Source organism: Eulemur rufifrons, chromosome 6 (genome assembly GCF_041146395.1).
Source record: "Eulemur rufifrons isolate Redbay chromosome 6, OSU_ERuf_1, whole genome shotgun sequence".
Classification (NCBI taxonomy): domain Eukaryota; kingdom Metazoa; phylum Chordata; class Mammalia; order Primates; family Lemuridae; genus Eulemur; species Eulemur rufifrons.
In genome coordinates, this window is record NC_090988.1 from 96,462,531 (window position 1) to 96,481,256 (window position 18,726).

The 18,726-nt window shown below is 46.0% G+C and overlaps 1 protein-coding gene across 3 annotated transcripts; it reads right to left on the bottom strand.

Annotated features, from left to right (window-relative positions):
• Positions 1 to 6,137: 6,137 nt before the first annotated feature.
• On the bottom strand, positions 6,138 to 15,799 carry PLAAT5 (phospholipase A and acyltransferase 5). Of its 3 annotated transcripts, none has more exons than XM_069470151.1 (6): positions 15,652 to 15,799; positions 14,930 to 15,020; positions 13,319 to 13,427; positions 11,707 to 11,815; positions 7,700 to 7,962; positions 6,138 to 6,241 (listed from the first exon to the last, which is right to left on the bottom strand). In XM_069470151.1, the coding sequence occupies exons 1-6, from the start codon at positions 15,797 to 15,799 to the stop codon at positions 6,149 to 6,151; spliced, it is 813 nt and encodes a 270-aa protein (XP_069326252.1). In that variant the 3' UTR covers positions 6,138 to 6,148. The 3 variants fall into 3 exon arrangements, with proteins under 3 accessions (XP_069326252.1, XP_069326253.1, XP_069326251.1); XM_069470152.1 differs by having other exon boundaries at positions 7,750 to 7,962; positions 14,930 to 15,059; XM_069470150.1 differs by having other exon boundaries at positions 14,930 to 15,059.
• Between the last annotated feature and the right edge of the window lie 2,927 nt (positions 15,800 to 18,726).

The window sequence follows — 18,726 nt, forward strand, 5'->3', positions numbered from 1 at the left end:
AAGGCCATCTCGGCTCCAGAGCTCTCCAGGGGCCTTTGCTGTGACTACATCACAGTTCAGCTTCTCCCTCTGCCCAATCCTGTTCCTTCACTTCCCCTAGTAAACTTCGTGCCCACAAACCTCAGCCTCAGAGCTTGTTTCCCGGGGATCCTGATATGCGATGGTTGATTCTCTATAATGCTGGACTGAAGTGAAACCACAGAAACTGCAAACCCCAAGCACATATTTCCTATGGAGTGAGGGAAAAATCTGTTAAGTACTACCCATATGTCTCACTAACTATAAAGCTTCTCTAAGGAATCCCAGCCATGAGTCTGGACAGAAGGACCAGCTTTTGTGTATCAGAGCACATTCCAGGTCCTGCTGCAAGAAGAAGAGCAAGGAACTAAGATCCTGAGGTGTCCTGTGGTCATGTGCTGTTTCCATCCTCACAACTCCTTCACCTCCTTCTCCATAATAATCACACACTCCTGGAAAACCGGCCCATCACATTGTTTTGAAGCTGATGCCATGAATTCCTGAATCAGCTGTACTGTTTTCTAGGATTTGACAGTCACTTAAACTAGGAAGTTCCTCACTTTGATTAAGCTATTGTCTTGAGTTTTGTGTCCCTTGCAACTACCAGTCCTAACACAGGTCTACTTGTGGCTCTGGGAATGCCGAAAGAACTGAGACTAATGAAGTCCCTAACAGATTTTTTTCCTCATATTTGAAATTGACAGATCAATAATGCCATAAACTCCTTTTCTTTCTACGCTTTTAATACCATACATCTGCCAGGCTGCTCATGTTTGCAGTCTGGGTATATGTTCTTGATGGACAAGCTTCAGTGAGCCTCCCCCACCTCCCTTCCTGAGCCCAGCCTTACAAAGTATTAGTCATGAGTGTGAGCTCTAAAAAGGCTGTTTCGTCAATGACCAAGAAGCAGTTATTAAAGCACTGTTTTTCTATTGCCTTGTGTGTTAGGTCCGGAGCTGAGAGACACACAAGCTTTTTGTGTAGCAAAATGATATTTATTTTGAGCATCTGGGCGCGGATGGGTGGAAGCCAAAAAAGGCATCCATGTGAGAAAAGGGGAGAGCTTTGGGTTCTATAGAGGGTTTTTCTGGGGGAAGTAAATAAATTCTTTTCAAACAACCAGGAGGGATAAGGAAAGTAAGTTCCCCTCTTGCATTCCATTCCTTTACCTCCCTAGGGAGGGATAAGTGTAGTCCTTATCAGGAGGGATAAGGAAAGTAAGTTCTCTTGCATTCCATTGCTTTGTCTCCCTAGGGAACAACCTGGAGAGATAAGCATCCTCCTTATCAGGAGGGATAAGGAAAGTAAGTTCCCCTTCTGCATTTCATTGCCTTATCTCCTTAGGGGTCTGGCAAAGGCTACCTGCCTAATACACCCCTAGGAAGGGGAGAGTGGTGGGTTTTATAGGAGGTTTGGATGGAAGATTGGGGAGGGTGAATACTTTAAACCTAACACTGTGAAATCCCAGGGCTTTGGAGGAGCTGCTCAGGGCTGCCCTGGGTACCCACCCACAGGGTGTAGAGGTATGGAAAACAGAACCCTCAGCATCTGCATTTGAGCAAGACCTATGGAAAGTTCTTGCTGTATTCCCCTGAGCTGAGATGGTAGTGAAGCCTGCTCCTGCTACAGTTATGCCAGACTGGGCTCCTTGAAGCACCAAAGCTGCCCTCCTGATAGATTTCACCGTCCGGGCAAGCTCTGCCATAACCACGAGGTGGTTGGTCTCTGTGATGCATCAATCCCGAAAGGCTGATTAGAACTGAAGAGGTACTGATATTCCGTGGCTCCAGAGTTTCTCCCTGGACTGAGTTCTCACCCCACCCCCCATAAAGAGGACACAGCTCTTGTGAGCAGGTGCTGGATGTGGGGAATCGCAAACTCGGTGTCTGTACCCTTCAGAGACCTTGCATCCCAGAGGTGCCAAAGATCAGTTTTGAAAGTTTATGCTACTCACTTATGTATACTCACCTAAGAGCCAAGGCCTCATAGTGGGATTATATGCAGTTGGCTTCGCCCGTGCTGGTGAGCCCCATGCATGGCACAGCCCTTTGCCTCTGCCCAAATTGTTTCTATTGTGATGCATCTTTGGGCCTTAACAACCCTCTTCCCCTATTTATCTCTTGTCTCATTGTAAATCAACTCTTTGTTTCAATTTCCTTATTTTGCCAAGTGGAGACATTACTGCTATAAACGTCTACTCAGTTAAAGCACCGGACAAAGCTGGCCAAGTGGGGCTGTCTGTTCCGGGGGCTACAAAGTCTGTAATGGAATTAATGGAGATGAACACATAGCGACAGGTTAAAGGAAGGTCCTTATGGAGATGTTTCTAAAGTGTGCAAAACAGTGCCCAGAACAGCGTGAGCACTCAATGAATGTCACTGTTGTTGTTGTCATTATTACCTTAGTCCCATTAACAGTTGGCAGACTGTGTCAACGAGGGCTTCCAGTCTGGCAGATGCCCCTCTGGCTTTCTGCGTGAAGCTGTGTGTCCTGTTTTGGCCAGAGCTGCTCCTTTTTTTTTTTTTTTTTTACATTGGGCAGCTCCGTGATATTATGCCTGAAGAGAGGGTTCTGCTGAAAAGTGTGGAAGCCACTGCTCTGGAAAATCTACCAAGGCCATGGGTTCCTCATCTTTCAGACCCAGAACTCACAGCCAACCCTGACCACCGCTCATGAGGTCAGGCAAAGGTGCGGGTAGCCACGTTTCAAAAAGACAACAAACCTGTGGCCTCCACTGATTTTTTTCAAAAGCCCTTTTCCGAAGAGCAACTGGAAGTACCAAAAAGTAATCATTTATAAAGCATCTCCACATTGTTATAAACTGATGATATGCTTTAATTTTGAAGTTGAACTTTAAGCAATCTTTCTTAAAACAAATGTTAAAATTAATATTTTTATATTTCACCCAGCAAACTAAATAATATGAGTCACCAAGAAGATTTTTTTCAAACAAAATAAATGCCACCATAACCCAGCAAAAAAAAAAAAAAAAAAAACACTGACCAAGCAGCAGCATGGGGTTCATAAATAGTTGGCTTCCCGTTAAAGATGCTCTCCAGCTGAAAGTTGGCTTCAAAAGCAGTAGGAACAGAAACTTTGCAAGAAAAGAACTTTTAGTGGCTCAAATAGCCTTCTTAGAGTTTGTATAAGCATTAATTGTTCTGCTAAGGTGATAAAAAAAAAAGTATTTCGATAATAAGTGTGGGGATCAAAATGGCCTATGATCACCAGAATGCTGTGTATCCAACTTCTACTCCCCTGGTGCTGTGCATGTCCACGTGTGATATAAGCACCCAAATCCTACAGATTCAGGAATCATCCTCATTAAAGTCTTACTTTTTTGACCAACCTCCCCTCCTGCAGGACTGCAGGAAATCCGGTTCTTTGCCAAAGTATTCCAGAGAACACCAAAAAATGCTTCCATTTTAAACCAACATGGAACCTCTCTGGTCTGCTTGTTTCCTGTGGGCCACATCCTTGCCTCTTCTCTCCACAGCTGCAGCATTCCTGGGTGCAAGTAACCATGGACACTGACTCCTCCCTTGATTCCCCAAGCACAGCTGACAGCAAAGCTTGACTGATAACAAACGGTGATTCTAAGACAAAGACTTAAAACTAGGAACTGGAGAGCAGCTTATCTCTACTCCTGCTGTCCCAGGAGGCTCTCCTGTGGCCCTTTCTCCAGCAGCCTCTGGCCTGCCGCCCCAGTGGTGGTGACCATTTCCCTTTTGTCAGTTGGCACCCCTGACTGACATGTTCCCCACCATTTGTGCCCCAGTCCTAGCCAGCAAAACCAGATCCCTTTATGGCCATGTGATGATTTCTGCAGAGGTGTTTGTTTCCCAGAGTCAGCCTCTCCGTCATTAGCAAAACATCTGGACTGCTAGCTCCTATGTCACTGACATCGGGCCTCCCTACCATGCAGAACATAGCACTTTCAAGTTCTCTGACTCGCCATGTGACATGGCAGTGAACCAATCCCACACTGCCTCACTCACAGGGGAAAAATAAGCACACAAAGAAGTGACCAATGCTTATCCACTCTCAGAAACATTTGCGTTCAGATTACTTTCCCTTAGGATTTCCTCCTCAGCCCCCTCCAACAGTGGGCATGTGCCTTCTATCCACAAGACTAAAAAGGCTCACCCAAGTGGTCCCACTCAAAGAAGAGATTTCAATTTCTACCTTAAAATGAAGAAACTGTCACAGGTTTGGTTTTTTTGTTTGTTTGTTTTGTTTAAAAAAAAACACTTTAAGAAACCCTCCCCTCCTCATCTTCAAAGTGTAGGGTGTGCATTCCAGAGCTCTCATCCTGACCGACAGCTTGGAAGTGGAAGGGATGGATGTCCAGCAGGTGGTCTTTGCCCCATGTCCCATTGTGCCTTTAGTCCTCCCATCCAACTCAGAACTTCTGGCCAACCCTGACCACTGCCCATGGGCTCAGGCAAAGGTGAGGGTAGGCAGAGCTTGGCACTTGCGAGACACTCAAAAATGGTTTTCGAATGAGTGAATAAACGTGAACCCTGATATGCTCCAGAGAGTCTCTGTCCCACTGGGTTCAAACAGGAAAGAAGCCAGAGAAGTGTCTTTCTGTCCCAAATATATGCAAGAGATGGATGAGTCCTTTGCTTAGAAGTTACTAAATACTCTTTGGTAAGGGGGAGATGGTTGTTAATCAAACATCCAGTTTGTTTGATTAAAAATTAATATTAATATGGCCCGTGAGTTCAAAAGTCATCTTCACATTAAAAGTTTCACTGAAACATGGCTGAGTTAGTTTATAGCTAAAACGAATATACTTTTATACAATATAAATTTCTGGTACTTGGGTTCTGCTTCAAAGGAAGTCTCAACCTAGACCATATGATGGGTAGAGATTGAAGGGAGAGGTACAGGGAACCCAACTAATTTTCAGGGCTTGGGGGAAGAATGAGGTTTCGGGAAGAGGAACTGGAGGCACTGGCTTCATCCTGGTCATGACTCACAGAAGTGAGGGCAGAGGGAGACAAAGGCACACACCCAGACTCCAGCATCTAGGAAATAGGAAGAGGCAGTGAGTTTGGATTGCCAAAGAAAGGATGGAGGGTGAAAAGTTGAACAGTTTCATTAGAGTCTATTTTCTCCTAACAGGAGAAAGGCTCGTGGGAGAACCCAACACATCTTAGCTGAAACACCTTGGGGGTTCAATCTTGCCCCCTTCCACATTCTTCATATTTTCTAGGCATCCCCAGAGCCATAAGAGAACCCTTCTCTAGCTTTCTTGGGTGGCCTCAGCTCTCAACTGGCACTACAATCCCGGCCATAATTTCAGACCTGTCACCATGTCAACATTCTTCAAAACATAAAAACCACTCCTTGCTCTCTCTCATTGATATGGAAAAGGCCAATTGATTAAATTAGTTTAACTATGCATCTAAAATCAGTAGGAATAGAAACACTAAATATTTTGGTAATTATAAGGTAGGAAAGCAAGATGAATGGTTTTAGCAATGATACTTTCAATCAAGGACTTTTAAACAATAAAGAATAAATTTGAAGTATAATTTTAAAAAGAAAATATTTCTTGGTAAATGTGTTTCTAGATTAAGGTATTGTGGGCCCCTGAATTGCAACTCAACAGTTTTTCTTAAAGTCCTCCCCCCAAACCCAAACCACACTGTGGGTCGAAAAGGGCAGAATTAAGATAAATGGAAAGAAACTAGAAGTATTTTAGTTCAATGAAAAGAATTCTGGAAAGAGTTCTTCATTACTGGAAATGTTTGAGCAGAGGTTTCCAGGGTGTTTCTGATGGCATTCAAGCATCAAAGACCAAGGTCGGCCTAAGAAACAAGCAAGGCTCCTTCCTACAAAGAGAGTAAAGTTAGATAAGTATATGAAATGCCTAGCACAGTGCCTGGCACATAATAGATACACAATAGATATTAATTCTCCCCATCATTAGAGTCCTTGAGTCTATGGCCACATACAGTGGATGTATTTCTGGAGGGGTAATTGGATACATTCTAGATTCTTCCAGAAGCTCACAATTTTTTTAACCAGGGCCATTGACAGAAGAAAGCAAGGGGAGGGAAGGAGCATGTTCTCTTTGTGGTGTCAGTAGCTCTTCCTCTACTTGGAGTTGTCAGCCCCTTCAGGCAGTTAGTGCTTTGGGCCTTATGCTATCCACGACAGCTGAAATAACCGCTCCTGCAGCCTTCGCTCCTTCCATCAGGGCATGTTCTACCTGCAAAGCACAGGAGTTCCAGGACAGTCAGTACCAGTCCCCAGCTTGCACCCTCCTCTACCTCCACCCCACCATTCCCATTCAGGAACTAGCCTGTTTGGAGTCTTTTCCTAAAAGAGGAAGCAGCCTGTGGTATCCTATGTTTCCAAAAATCCCAGAGCTGCAAGAGACCAAGGGAAGCCAGGACTGCATCCTCTTCCTCCCTCACAGCCATTCAGCCCAGGGTCTGCCTCCAGCGTGGGGCTCAGAGGCAAAGGATCTCACAGTGACACAGCCACTGAGGTTCTCATTCTACAGAAGGGGAATCTGAGAGCCAGCAAGGGTGACTCGCTCGGACAGAGCCACACGGTGAAGTGATGTCCAAGCTCAGCTCTGGGCTTGGGTCTCATGACTCCTGGGCCCAGGCTTCTTCAGAGGGCTTCCTGTAATGCCCGTGATCCTTGGGGTCACCTTTTCATGCACAGATGCTCGTGGGATGGGAGATTCCTCACACCAGAGCCCACCAAGGCCTTGGCCCTGGAGCAAGGCCTCACAAGAATGGAATACAGGCTAGGAGAGGAAGCAGAAAGTAAAGCAGTGGGGAGTGAGGGGTGGGCAGAGGGCACCAGGGCCGGCGGAGAGATAGGATAGCAAGAGTAGAGAGACCAACTTTGGGATTTGAACACAGACTGTTCAGAGAATATAAGGAACATAGAAAAAACATAGAACAATTATGTTCTTCCTTGATTTTTTTTTCATCTATTCAAAAGGGGACAATAAACACTTCCACTGGTCATCTCATGGGGTTTTAGTAAGGATCACCTACTAACAAGAGCAGCCCAAACTGTTGCAGATACTTAGGCTTTCAAAGCTCTTTCGCGTGTACTGTGCCACATTTAATTTACCACCGCCCCGTGTGGCAGGGGGTCGCAGAGCCACAGTGCGGCCCCACAGACTGTCGGAGAACAGGAACGACAGCCCGGGGGCCTCATCAATTGGCTGTTCAAGAAAAGCTGAGAATCCATGAGAATCCAGATCTTTTATGTAAAATTTGTCTATTTTTAAATGTTGACAAGTAATTCAAATAAAAAATAATATAAATCCAAGATATGGCCCATAGGCCAGTAGTTTGCAATCTTAGTATCCACCTCTGCCTATCCCTGTAAAAGAAGAAACTTTAAAGGCAGAAACAGTCTCAGAAATAAAGTGACTTGACCAAGGAGACCCCCCCCCCCCACTTAATAGCTGAGCTGGGGCTCCAACCAGGTGTTCTTACTATCAGCCCAATTCCTTTTCTGCTCCTCCATGGGTTAATAGAGGTGAAAATACCTCCTGAACCCTAAAGTCCTGTAGAAATAGAAGGCCCTACCAGTACAGCAAATAATATGACGACACCACTGATTGCCATTTTGGTCACTGAGATGACAAATTCCAAGAAAGCTCCAGGGGAAGCCACCATCAGAGCAAATGGGGCCACACCTGCTGGCTCCTGGGCACGCCGTATCTGAGGCCGTTGACAAAGTGCTCACAGTTCCCTTCAATCAGGCTGTACTGCACGATCTTGTTGACCATGTTTTTCGTACGTTGCATGATCTTGTCCACGGGCAGGGGCAGGTATGTCCCATCGAGCTTGTTGTTGATCTTCCAGGAGCAGCCGTGCAGCACGTCCTCCAGGCGACTGTATTTCACAACAGCACGGTTGCTAAAAATAGAAGTGATGCTGCCAACCCCAAATTCCTCACCTAGAGACCAAAGACAAAAGTTGGAAAGTGCAAGGAGTAGCACCAGCTCAAAGACTTTGGGTAAGCCCCCTCCACTTCTGCTGGGGCCTTGTTCTCACCACCAATAATAAAAGGTGTGGCGGGGTGGGGGTGGGGGTGGGAGGGCACAGGGAGTTGAGTTAAATGAACTGCAGAGAACCAACTTTCCCAAGAAGCCATTTGCCCTTCACTGCACACCCCACTCTCAACCCCCTAAGGAGTCTCTTTCTTATTAAACTCTAGAAGTACTTTACTGTGTGGCCCCGGGCTGTGTTGTACTGATCTGCCCGAGCCCTAGGATTTGAGTCTTGTTTCCTAACCAGACTTCAGTGCTCTTCACAAGGGTGCAATGATCACCCTCTATGTAAGTGTCAGTTCCTGGGTAAGGGGCTACCACGTACATGATCAGGGTGGTTCTGTGACATGCTCCCTCTGTGGCCACCGCAGGGGCACAGGTGAAGCCAGGCAGACAGGGCTCTGCATGGTACCCGCTACCACCAGCTTCCATCTACAGCCACTTGTTGGTTATCTCTACTCAAAGATAGCGATTCTCATCAAGGGTTTGTTTGAAAATAGGGTCCCCGGATTTCAAATGTTTGAAGGCTGCTATATTATCACCTTTAATCCTTAGAGGAGACACAGACTCTGAAAGGGTCAGGAACCTGCCCAAGGCCAGAGGGGTGGTCATTTAAAACCAAGATCCTCTGATGGGGGGGGGGCTCAAGGGCAATATATGTAACCTAAACTTTTGTATCCCTATAATATGCTGAAATAAAACAAAAAAGGCTGGGCATGGTGGCTCACGCCTGTAATCCTAGCACTCTGGGAGGCTGAGGCGGGTGGATTGTTTGAGCTCAGGAGTTCGAGACCAGCCTGAGCAAGAGCGAGACCCCATCTCTACTAAAAATAGAAAGAAATTAGCTGGACAACTAAAAAAAATATATATATATATACAAAAAATTAGCCAGACATGGTGGCACATGCCTGTAGTCCCACCTACTCGGGAGGCTGAGGCACAAGGATTGCTTGAGCCCAGGAGTTTGAGGTTGCTGTGAGCTAGGCTGATGCCACAGCACTCTAACCTGGGCAACAGAGTGAGACTCAAGTCTCAAAAAAAAACCAGGACCATTTTTTTTTCTGCTACTGCCATATGGATATGCAAATGTGTGTACCACCCCCCTTGTAAGTTGTCCAAGAACAGGAAATATTCGTTGTTTTTTTCCTGTGTATTTGAAGAAAATCTGCTGATTTTATAAAAGCTGGGGGTAGACAATTCATCATTCAGGAGCACAGAGGGCAGAATTCATTCTTAAAGAAAGATCTTTGTCTCTGCATCCATGTCAGCATCTATGGAAAACAGTATCGGCCGGGCGCGGTGGCTCACGCCTGTAATCCTAGCACTCTGGGAGGCCGAGGTGGGCGGATCGTTTGAGCTCAGGAGTTCGAGACCAGCCTGAGCAAGAGCGAGACCCCACCTCTACTAAAAATAGAAAGAAATTATATGGACAGCTAAAAATATATATAGAAAAAATTAGCTGGGCATGGTGGCGCATGCCTGTAGTCCCAGCTACTCGGGAGGCTGAGACAGGAGGATCGCTTGAGCTCAGGAGTTTGAGGTTGCTGTGAGCTAGGCTGACGCCACGGCACTCACTCTAGCCTGGGCAACAGAGTGAGACTCTGTCTGAAAAAAAAAAAAAAAAAGAAAACAGTATGGAGACTCCTCAAAGAACTAAAAGTAGACCTATCATTCAATCCAGCAATCCCATTACTGGGTATCTATCCAAAGGAAAAGAAGACTTTTCATCAAAAAGACACCTGCACTCAAATGCTTATTGCAGCACAATTCACAATTGCAAAGATGTAGAATCAACCCAAGTGCCCATCAATATGTGAGTAGATTAATAAAATGTGGTATATATATACCACAAAGTACTACTCGGCCATAAAAAATGATGAATACCTTTGCAACAATCTAGATGGAACTGGAGACCATTCTTCTAAGTGAAGTATCTCAAGAATGGAAAAACAAACACCACATGTACTCACTATTAATTTGGAACTAACCAGTGAGCACACATGTACACAGAGGGAAGTAAAAGTCATTGGATGGCCGGGCGCGGTGGCTCACGCCTGTAATCCTAGCACTCTGGGAGGCCAAGGCGGGAGGATTGCTCAAGGTCAGGAGTTTGAGACCAACCTCAGCAAAACCGAGACCCCATCTCTACTGAAAAATAGAAGGAAATGGTCTGGACAGCTAAAAATATATATATATAGAAAAAAATTAGCTGGGCATTGTGGCGCATGCCTGTAGTCCCAGCTACTCGGGAGGCTGAGGCAGGAGGATCGCTTGAGCCCAGGAGTTTGAGGTTGCTGTGAGTTAAGCTGATGCCACAGCACTCTAGCCTGGGCAACAGAGTGAGACTCTGTTTAAAAAAAAAAAAAAAAGTCATTGGAAATCAAGCAGGGGGAGGGAGGAAGGGAGAGGCAAAAGCCTACCTAATGGGTACAATGGATACTATTTGGGTGATGCACACTCCTACAACTGGGACCCAACCATTACAAAAGCAATCCATGTAACCTAAAACATTTGTACCCCCTTAATATTTTGAAATTAAAAAAAAAATCTGATCTGATGGTGAGGGAAAGATACAACTGTTAATAGTCTCTTTGGTTATACAAGATGGAAGCTCCTGGACTTCATCGGGAAAGGAGAGGTGAAGACGAATTTTTACATTCTTTGAGTAGACTCCAAGACAGGAAGTGGGAGGGGTGTGAGTGGATGGGACAGAGGAGAGAGGCAGTGAGAAAGGGACTCTTCTCTGTGCGACGGTCCCGGCAAGGTAAGAGACTGGGCCAGAGGAGGACAGGACACAGGGATGACAGCTGTAAACAAGTTGTGACCAAAGGCCTTAGGTACAGTGCCCTTCTTTAATTTAATTTTGAATGGGCAATGCTTGCACAGGATACAGATTCTAAAGGCATCAAAGAGTATGCGATGGCGTCTCACTCCCTCCTCATCTCCCAACTGCTCCCACTAGCAGGTCCCATCTCCTGGGACAACCACTGTGACCAGCGGTTCTGGACATTCAATCGAAAGGTGCTTCCCATGCTATTGTAATCGTCCTGTATTATCACCACCTCCTCCCCATCAAATCTCCACCAACGTTTAATTAACCACGAGTTTAATCTCAGCCTTGTGTGAATGCTGTCTTGAGAAATGAAAGGAGGACTGTCTCCACATTTAGAGTGAAGCAGCCTGGAGGACGTTGGAACAGCAGGGAAACAAGGTGAAGATGAAGGTACTGAAGATGATCAGGAAGCTGGAAGCAGCGTTTTGGGACAATAGGAAACAAGTGACAATCAGAACGTGTAAGCATCTGCACCCTTCCCAGGGAATCCTTGGAAGTATGAGGGAGACATACTGAACAGTTGTCAATACAAAATGGAGGCTCAAGTTCTAAAATTTGCATTTTCAAAGAAAGGGTGCTCTAGGAGGTCAGGGAACTTGGGGGACACTGTTTATATTTGTATCACTCTCAGGGCTGGACACTCAGTGGATATTGGTGAACAGAGACTGAGATCCATCACACAGTAAATAAAGGTCCAGTAATGCTTCAGAGTGTTTCACTACTAAAGGGCACCGGCTGAGGAACACAGTAGTTAACTGTGCTTCCATTTCCTTTGCTAACTTCAATATCAACAATTCAATCGAGTATCCACTCTTACTTGGGGGAGCCAGATGGACCACGCAGTCATCTTCCACGTAGATGGCCCAGTGCTCATAGCCAATGCGAAAAATCTCAATCAGGTCTCCAGGTCTGGGTCTTGGTTTGCTCTATAATGGAAAAAATATTTATATATACACATATATATCATTGATTTTTGTACATTAATCTTGTATCCTGCATCCTGGCTGAACATATTTACGAATTCTAATAATTCTGAAGTATGGGCATATCTTATTTTATTGCACTTCACAGATAATTGCATTTTTTCTTTTTTTTGAGACAGAGTCTCGCTCTGTTGCCCAGGCTAGAGTGCCGTGGCATCAGCCTAGCTCACAGCAACCTCAAACTCCTGGGCTCAAGCAATCCTTCTGCCTCAGCCTCCCAAGTAGGTGGGACTACAGGCATGCGCCACCATGCCCGGCTAATTTTTTTTTCTACATATTTTTAGCTGTCCAGCTAATTTCTTTCTATTTTTAGTAGAGATGGGGTCTTGCTCTTGCTCAGGCTGGTCTCGAACTCCTGATCTCGAGCAATCCTCCCGCCTCAGCCTCCCAGAGTGCTAGGATTACTGGCGTGAGCCACTGAGCCCGGCCTTAAGGATGTATTTTAAAAAGACAAGCTAAAGACTGAAAGAAAATATTACAAAGTATCTGACGAAGTACTTGCATACGGTATTTCCAAACATACAAACCAATAGAAACAAACTGGGCAAAACATTTGAACACTTCACCAGAGATGATAAATATGGACGGCAAATAAACACATTAAAAGCTATTCAACATCATTAGTCATTAGGGAAATAAAAATACAAACCACGAGATACCCACACACTTACTAAAATAGCTAAACTTTAGAAGACTGACCGTGCCAAATGCTGATGAGGATGTGGAGGAACCACAACTCTCATATACTACTGGTGAGAATGTAAAACGATATGACCACTTTGGAAAACACTAAGTTAAACATACACCTACCATATGACCTAGCCATTTCACTCCTAGGTATTCACCCAAGAGAGAAAAAACAAACAAACAAACGTGTGTACAGAGACTTGTACGCAAATGTTGAAGCATCTTTATTTGTAATAGTCAAAAACTAGAAACAACCCAAATGCTCATCAACAAGTAATTGGATAAACAAATAGTGGTATATCCATGCAACGGAATAGTGCTCAGTAATGAAAAGGAGACAGAGGAAAAACAGCACATACGATTTGATTTCATTTATGTAAATCTCTAGAAAACACAAACTAATCCATAATGACAAAAAGCAGATCAACTGTTGCCTGGGGATAGGGGTGGAGTGGAAAGAGAGAGAGATTACAAAGGGGCATAAAGAAACTTTTATACATGATGAAGATGTTCATTATCTTGATTCTAGCGATGGTTTCATGGGTATATCCATATGCCAAAATGTATCAAATTGTGTACTTTTAATATGTGGAATTTACTATATGTCAATTATACATTAATAAAGCTATTTAAAAGAAATAGTGCAACCAACATCCCAAATCAGTATGGATGTTTATTAGACATGGCCTAAATAAAGTAAAATGCAATATGTAGAGAAGTCGCCAGAAGGTAAAAGATAAGAATTCTTATAATACCTACCTCAGCTGCTTGGTTTATTAACTTGCCTTCACTCTCAGGCTTGGGTGTTGAATTCAACTCTGCTCTCTTCTGGTTGGGTGTGATCTCCAAGATAACTACTGGCTTCTCCCTAAATGATTTCGCAATCACATAGTTAACAAATAACACTATTTCACAACGAATGGAAAATCTGTATCGGATTCCAAATCACTTCCAGTTCCAAATCACTGCAGACTTGTGATTTTAAGATACCTTTTCAGTTTTGAGATTGTAGGGAACATTTCCCTTTGTGCTTGTTTCTGTGAAGTCATTAGCTTTCATACAAAATAAATTGCTATTTACTGGTTTTCTGGCAATTATTTAAAATGCTAATGATAGCAACGAGTAGCTTTCAGGGTTTGAAAAAAAATTCCAATAATCTTTTTCAAATGTTCAAAGTGATACCTGCACATAGATTAAAAAAGAAACAGTATATAAGAGCTTCTAATGAAATGCAAGGGGCCTCTGCCCAGAGGCAAGCCCTTTGAACTGTCAGCTGTTTCTTCCAGTAATTAGCTCCATATTTTGAGAAAGCTTGTACAGCCACAACACTGTACACTGCAAGTAATATGAATGAAATCAGTATGTTTTGTACCTCTAAACATAATGTTATATTACGGGAGAGGGCTGAAATGAAAGGCAAGAATGTGCTTTTGAGATAGTATAGCAGAGTGAAACACTTTGGAGCCAGAAAGACGTGGGTTTGAATCCTAGCTGGGCCACTTGCTGTCCAACTCTGAGCTACCACATTAATCTATCTGACCCTCAGTTTGATTATCTTTAAAATGGCGATATATTTCTTTCATAGGCCTGTCAAGAGGGTGAAAAGAGAGGGTATGCGAACAACCCATCAGGTACACCACTAACTCAGAAATGGCTTTTCCTTTACCGTTCCCCGTGCTCTAACTCTTCTCCAAAATTTCAGCCCACAGAATTTTTTTTTTTTTTTTTTTTTTGAGACAGAATCTCACTCTGTTGCCCAGGCTAGTGTGAGTGCCGTGGCGTCAGCCTAGCTCACAGCAACCTCAAACTCCTGGGCTCAAGCAATCCTCCTGCCTCAGCCTCCCAAGTAGCTGGGACTACAGGCCTGCGCCACCATGCCCGGCTAATTTTTTCTATATATATATTTAGCTGTCTATATAATTTCTTTCTATTTTTAGTAGAGATGGGGTCTCGCTCTTGCTCAGGCTGGCGCCCACAGAATTTTTAAAAGAGGCAACCACCATGTTTTTAATGAAAGTGGATAAAGGAAATTTGCAAGAAGGTCACATCATTCATCGGTTAGTGAGACCAACCATCAATATTTTAAGCCTCCTACTAAAGTGATTCAATTCTCCGTGTGAGAGGGGTGGGCTGGAGAGTGACCCTGTGACTAGAAACTGCTTGCAAGGCAGCCTGTGGCCAGAGGGTCCCAAATTCAGTACAGTGTTTTCTCACCCAGGAGCAAGCCAGCCTTCCGCTTACCGGTTAGTGGTAGGCTGGTTCACACAAAAACCACCTCAGGATTTGTTTTACAGAACTGCCATCCAAGTCAACTCTTCAAAAGGCTTCTCCCACCCAAAGACCCAGGTCTCAACATGCAAAAAATCTTACCCCTGCTGGACGCTTCCATCTGCTTCTAACGTGCCCTGCTGGGACTGCTTGGGCGGGAGCTGGACCAACGCTTGGGATCCCACGCATTCTTCTAATTCATGAGGGGGAAAGCTATTTAAACTATAGTTGCCTTCTTTGGGGGGTAAAGTCTGTGAAAGGCGAGATTAAGCAAGCGAGCACCTTGCCGGCCATGCAAAGGTAGGCTCCGAGCTCTAGTTTAGAACCGTGCTTGGCTCCTGGTAGCCCTCGATAATTTTGTTGGATGAATGAATGGGGTTGTGGGACGAGGTGCTGGAGAGGGCTCAGTCAGTCTGCGAAGGAAAGACTTTGGAGCTCCCGGGGACGGAATCTGGGAGAGGATGAGAAGGGCGAGCTGCCTCTGTCATGGATCACAGAAATCTTGGGGCTAAGCCCCCGGGTAGAGGCTTCTGCGGAGCGAGAGCCTTCTTAACTCTACCTGGGCGAGCTACCATCACTGCCCCACTTCCACCTGACATACAGTAGGAAGGAGGGAGTCACTGGACGCCCAGCTCGCTATGATTAAATCAGTGACAAATGGTCGTTCTGAAATATTCACTCATGGTTAACAGGCAGTTAATCAACAATGTCTAAGGGAAGGAGCCTTCGAGGTAACAGCCTGCTGGGTCCCGGAGAACAACCCGGGAGGACTTCCCGGCCGGGGCGCGGCGGCCTCGTGGGGAGGGGCCCCATTCCGGGCACACCTGAGTGAGGCGCAGTTGAACGTCCGGGAGCTGGTGGATGGTCATTTGGCCGGCTACTGGCGGTTCTCCCGGCGGGTTTGGGGCGGGACTGGGGGAACCTAGGGCGGCGGGGCTCGCCCCCGCCCCCGGCGGCCGGGCTCAGGCCCATGCCGCTGCCTCGCCGGCCCCCAGGCCTCGCAAGGGACGGCGCGCCGGCGAGTTACCAGTCGGCGCGGCCCGGGGCTGCGGAGCCGCGTGGGCGCGGGCGCTGGGGGCGGCTGGAAGAGCCGCGGAGGGAGGGAGCACCGACCGGGCGGGCGCGGCGCGCGACAAACGGCGGGGGCGCGCGGGCGGCGGGCGCCGTGAGCGCCTCCAGGAACAGAGAGGGGCGAAAATGCGGGAGCTCGAAGGCCGGGGATCTGGGGATCTTTCAGAGGAAAGGCAGGGTAAAAGGGCGTAAGAGGTTACTCGCTGGGTAGCAGGTAACGCAAAACAATATGCGCAAAGGCTCCGAAGCGCCTATGGTAGCTGGAGAAGCTGAACGTTTTGGAGCAGAGGCGCGACAGCGTATGGAGGGCGAGGTTGAGGCCAGGTTAGGGAGCACGCACACTCGGGAGTTAATCTCCAGGGATTCAGAGTTCTTATTGAAAAAATAACATAAACATAAATTTATATAAAATGTAATCTATACATACATAATATGTAATATACATGAAAGAATACATGTAGTTATGAAACATGATGATAAAATTACTACCCCTGAAAACACCATCCTACTTAAGAACTGCAACATACCGAGCACAGATGCTCCTACCTGTGCGTTCCTCCCTTATCCCATCTCCCTCTCTCTCTGGCACCAGAGGTCACCCTCTCTTTACTTTTTTTTTTTTTTTGAGACAGAGTCTTGCTCTGTTGCCCGGGCTAGTGTGAGTGCCGTGGTGTCAGCCTAGCTCACAGCAACCTCAAACTCCTGAGCTCAAGGGATCCTCCTGTCTCAGCCTCCTGAGTAGCTGGGACTACAGGCATGTGCCACCATGCCTGGCTAATTTTTTTTTTGTATATATTTTTAGTTGTCTGGCTAATTTCTTTCTATTTTTAGTAGAGACGGGGTCTCGCTCTTGCTCAGGCTGGTCTCGAACTCCTGAGCTCAAATGATCCACCCGCCTCGGCCTCCCAGAGTGCATCCAATTTTATATGTGGATGAAAAATGTGTGCCTTCACATGGAAATCAAGAATCTCGGCCGGGCGCGGTGGCTCACGCTTGTAATCCTAGCACTCTGGGAGGCCGAGGTGGGCGGATCGTTTGAGCCCAGGAGTTCGAGACCAGCCTGAGCAAGAGCGAGACCCCATCTCTACTAAAAATAGAAAGAAATTATATAGACAGCTAAAAATATATATAGAAAAAATTAGCCGGGCATGGTGGCACATGCCTGTAGTCCCAGCTACTCGGGAGGCTGAGACAGGAGGATCCCTTGAGCTCTGGAGTTTGAGGTTGCTGTGAGCTAGGCTGAGACAGGAGGATCCCTTGAGCTCTGGAGTTTGAGGTTGCTGTGAGCTAGGCTGACGCCACGGCACTCACTCTAGCCTGGGCAACAGAGTGAGACTCTGTCTCAAAAAAAAAAAAAAAAAAAAGAATCTCAAAGAGAAGTTTCAGTTACACACTGGCCCGCATTGTGTAACAACCAAGGAGAAAGGGAATATGATGTTTGGGGGTAGAGGCCAGAAATATCTATTGATATGCAATCTCAAAATCATAGCAATATTTCCTGGGAGTCACTGTGACAACCAGCAAACTCTGCTTGGCTGTCCGCTCTGGGAGACTCAAGTGGGTTTCCCTGGGACCAGAGGTCATTTGTTCCTGGTAAGTGGGAATGAACAGAATGCGTAAGATGAGGTCTACTGCTATGATGGGGGGTGTCTTCATCAGCTCAGTCTGCCGTAACGAAGTACCACAGACCGGGTGGCCTGAACAACAGAAGTTTCTTTCTCACAGTGTTGCTGCCCAACCAGGTTCATTTGCCCGCTGTCCAAGAGGAAGCCAATACACTGAGATAGCTGGTGTTACAGCAGAGAAAGAGTTTGATAATTCCACATAGCACTAAGTGGAGAGATGGGAGAAATTTCTCAAATCTGCCTTCCCGAGAATTTGGGAGACACGTTTTTTAAAGACAGTTTGGTGGGGTTCGAGGGGTAACCATAGGGTTGTAGAAATTGTCTTCTCTGCTAAGCAGGTTCTTGGGTGGGGGTCACAAGACCAGTTGAGTCAGTTCCTCAGTATGGGTGGCTGGTCTGGGTGGGTCAGCTGCTCCGCTGGAATGCGGGACCTGGAAGCTATCTCAGAAACTACCCCTAGGTTTCAAAAGGTAATATTATCTATGGAAAAAGCTAAGACTCTTTATGACCACCAGCTGTGTGGCTCCAGAGTGGCAATTATAGAGAAGCAAACGGGGGACAGTGGCTAACTATTGTAGTTATTTTTAGCCAGGCCTTTATCACTGTTCTCGCCTTGCACACCTTTTCATTAATTTGTAAGGACGGTTTCAACAGTTCTGGAGGCTGGGCAATCCAAAATCAAGGGGCCAGCAAGGTAGGTCTTATTTTGAGGCCTTTTCCCTTGGCTTGTAGGCAGCTGCCATCTTGCTTCATGCTCATATGACCTCTTCTCTGTGCATGAGCAGAGAGAGACAGAGGGAATGCTCTGGTATCTTTTCTTACAAGGACACTAATCCTATGACCCTTATGACCTCATTTAACCTTAATTCCCCCGCAGAGGCCCCATCTCCACATACAACCACACTGGAGGTTAGACCTTCCACATATGAGTGTGTGGGACACAATTCAGTCCAGAACGGCTGGACAGACATCAGCAGTGTCAGTATCAAAACTGGCCTTGACTAGGGAGTGTCCACCCAAGCCTGCTCCCTGCCACCACAGCCACCACACCCATGACAGAGGCTGCCTGAGCCACTGTGACGTCTGGGTAAGGGCTTCATCTGTACAGATGCTCTGGGTGGCCATCCACGTGTGACGACACAAAGATCTCCCCACTTCAGACCTGTTTTTGTGCGTCCCCATACATCCCTCTTCCCCAAACTC

What these genes read in the sequence shown, in the direction of transcription:
- PLAAT5 (XM_069470150.1), bottom strand. Translation starts at nt 15,799, where the DNA reads ATGGGCCTGAGCCCGGCCGCCGGGGGCGGGGGCGAGCCCCGCCGCCCT. An exon ending in TAATAAACCAAGCAGCTGAG is followed by an intron (nt 11,816 to 13,318) that starts GTAGGTATTATA and finishes TTTCCATTATAG; the next exon opens with AGCAAACCAAGACCCAGACC. An exon ending in GGTCCATCTGGCTCCCCCAA is followed by an intron (nt 7,963 to 11,706) that starts GTAAGAGTGGAT and finishes TTTGGTCTCTAG; the next exon opens with GTGAGGAATTTGGGGTTGGC.